Raw genomic sequence first — 3224 nt, forward strand, 5'->3', positions numbered from 1 at the left:
AAAAAAAAAAAGAAAATGCCTATTTATATGGATGACATGCATCTGCATTGTAATACAAAAATATCCTCTGCATTCTAAGAGTTCACAACTCAATGTTGTTTCACAGATACTTGTTACTGATATTCACCTTAATTACCAGAAATTCAAGGCAGAGATTTAATTCAGGTAAACCTTAAGGAAGCCAGTTGGAGGTTAGGGTGGAAGAGAGTTTGACATCTCTGAGGTGTAGGTCTGCTTTGTAGATCGGTCCATCTTGTGACTCGGGGTCAAGCGATAATCCATAACAATGAGAAGACTGTCCCCCGTCACACTCCATCTCTCTGGCCCTGACTCGGTGGCCCTGCAGACTGTGCCTCCTCAATCCAAGTGGTGAGCGCAGGGTACGGCCAGGTCCTGTGCTTAGCGGTGGGGACACCAAGGCTGCTGCGCTGCCCTCCAGAAGTGCGCCCTTCAGTGTGGAAGGCAGCCGTGTAAACAGCCAGAAGCAGGAAGGAAATCCAGGGCAAGTAATGGTAGCGGTCATTTATTTGCAGCTCTACAAGCCACACTTTTTGTGCGACATCCAGAGACAGGGAAGCTGCTGGTTAATTTTGATCCCAAAATCTTGGAAATTGTGCGAGAAACAAAATGCATGATAAAGATGAAGCTGGATGTCCCGGAGCAGGCAAAGAAATTGCTGAAGCTAGAGAGCAAGCTGAAAGCAGACAAGCTGTATCTGCAGGTAAGACGGGTGGCGGTTTCTGATTATCTTGGAAGGAGGCTTTTTGATTTTTTTTTTCTCTCTCTCTCTTTTTCTCTGGTGCAAGAAAAATATATCCCCCCAGGTATGCTGACTCTGAGGGAAAACTTGTCCCCTTGTTGATTCTTGACAGAATTATAATACTGACTTGCAAACAAAAGATTGGTTGGGAAAGTGGGAACTGAGAAGAGTATCAGAAATCACTTTCCTAGCTAAGGAGTGATGAAAGAGATTTATAATTTTATAGATTAAGTGCATACAATTTTAATAGTGTATTTAATTTTAGGGTACTAACAACATACAAATTAAGAAAGTGGGGTGTCTGTGGAGTGACTGAAGCGGAAATGATTCTTTCACTCCGCAGGGTAGAATAGAGCATAATTTCAACTCAGGCGGCCCAATTTGCAACGGGTGGCCCCTGGGATGGTGAGACTATGAGGAAATGGGTGTCATGTGTCATGAAAGCTGCCTCATGTGAATCAGAATGTGCCTATTGCTTTAAAGTAAAATATGCCATTGCGACTTTTTGCAGGGTCTCCTGCAGTACTATGATGAGCTATGTCAGGAAGTGCCTTCCGTGTTCATCAATCTGATGACGCCTAAAGTGAAAAAGGTTAGTGATGCTGGAGGCTTGTATCGATTTCCCTGTGAGTTGAAATTAGATTCTAGTTCTATAGATTGTGGTTTTGGGATCACCCGTTTTTGCCCAGGCCTTCTCTCTTTTCTAGTTCAACTTTATAGCTCTTACTTTTCCTACAGAATGACTTCTTGTCTGTTTGGTTGCCTCTGTAAAACAACCAAATCTAAATCGTAAATGGTTTCTGAAAATGCATGCTCACTTCCGGGCAGCCAAAGATAAGGCGATTTAAAACAAAATGTCGTCTTTATCAGGCATGGCAATGGTGTGAAGGCAATGTATTTGCACGTAAGCAAAGAAGGTCTTTTCTGCAAACTCAGGTGCTCCTGCTCACGAGGAAAGCTGTTCTCTTCTTACTTTTTCTAGGTGGAGTCTGTGTTAAGACAGGGGCTGACAATACTAACATGGTCATCGTTAACTCTGGAAAGCTTCTTTCAAGAAGTTGAATCAGTCTTGGGCATGTTTAATCAACTTCTCAAGAAGGTAAAATCAATCAGGTTTAAAAAGCTACATCCATTAATACTGAGGCTATAATGAATAGTTTGATTATACACAGAAGCTCTTTGAAGTACATGGCTTTTAACTAAAAGAATATTAAGTTTTTTTATATATATACTTCTTTTTTTAAAAGTTTATTTATTTATTTATTGTGTGTGTGTATATATATATATATGATTTTGTACAGGGTCTCACTACACAGCTCGGACTCATAGTGACCCTGTTTGCATCCTCCCCAGCACTGGGATTACAAGCATGTGCCACCATACCCGGACCGTGTGGCTGGCTCTGCATTTCTGGGGGTGGGGCCAGCACGGCCTGTGGTGCCAGGGTCTTGGTATATGTGTATGACTTGGGAAACTGACACATATACATGTTGTATCTTTGGCAGTTGACATGGAATGAAATACTCTCGGTCCTGGTTGTTGCTATTGGCAACAAGTTGTTGCTATTGTCTTTGTCTTGCTGCTAAACTTTTTGTCTTTTTGACAAGTTCAGTACAATCTGAAGTGGGGAAAACAGTTTCATTAAATAATATTTAAAATTATTTTGGGATTTAGTTGGGGGCAAATGTTCTTTAACTCAGTTCTAAAATGGTTCCAAGTTATTTGGACAAAACTTTTAGTTGAAGTGCTCATACCACCTATTCCCTTAAGACCCTATCAAACCTCATTTTATCTAGTGAGTAAAAGCTAACTTCAAAGGGATATTTGGACCAATTTATTTTGCTAAAAATTCTATGTTTGCCTCATTCTATGAGGTAATGTGAGGCTGGGAAGATTCTGTGATCATCATGAAATTCACATATCAGTAGTGTTTATTAAAATAGCATGTAAGGGGCTGGCCAAATAGCTCAGAGGATTAAAGCACCTGCAAGCAGGTGCAGGGGCCGGGGGTTCGATCCCTGGGCCTATGGTGCTAGCTCCGCCCCCAGGGGTGTGCTGAGATGGCAATTGAGACTGGGCGTGGTGGCACACGTCTGTAATCCCAGCACTTGGGAGGTGGATCACCTTGAGTCTGATCTAGTAGTGAGACCCTGAACATCCTGTAGATCTTTCCCTAAAATACAGAAAACAAAAACAAAAACAAAGAAATAGAATAGCATGTAATTTGAACAAATATATTTGAGGCTATGCATGCTTTATTATTACACATCTAGAAGTAATTCATGTTAGGATAGCAGATAATCTGAGGCTACCCAGAAAGAACTGTTTGGGCACATATTTTTTAATTCCTAATAAGAAGTGTCTCTGAAAATGCCTGTTTAGGGGGCCGGGGAGATGGCTCAGTAGAATAAGTGCTTCCCTGGCAAGCACAAGGGTCTGAGTTCAATCCCCGGTTCTGCCAAAA

At 41.6% G+C, this 3224-nt stretch overlaps 1 protein-coding gene across 1 annotated transcript in view; it reads left to right on the forward strand.

The window, feature by feature from the left end:
* Dnah8 (dynein axonemal heavy chain 8) overlaps positions 1–3224 on the forward strand; it is a 313541-nt gene that overhangs the window by 59640 nt on the left and 250677 nt on the right. Inside the window, exons 17-19 of the mRNA XM_004624185.2 lie at positions 534–721; positions 1272–1352; positions 1743–1859. Of these exons, the coding sequence (XP_004624242.1) occupies positions 534–721; positions 1272–1352; positions 1743–1859 (386 nt within the window). The remainder of the gene's footprint in view (positions 1–533; positions 722–1271; positions 1353–1742; positions 1860–3224) is intronic.

This window comes from Octodon degus, unplaced genomic scaffold, assembly GCF_000260255.1.
Source record: "Octodon degus isolate 3935 unplaced genomic scaffold, OctDeg1.0 scaffold00005, whole genome shotgun sequence".
NCBI classification, from domain to species: domain Eukaryota; kingdom Metazoa; phylum Chordata; class Mammalia; order Rodentia; family Octodontidae; genus Octodon; species Octodon degus.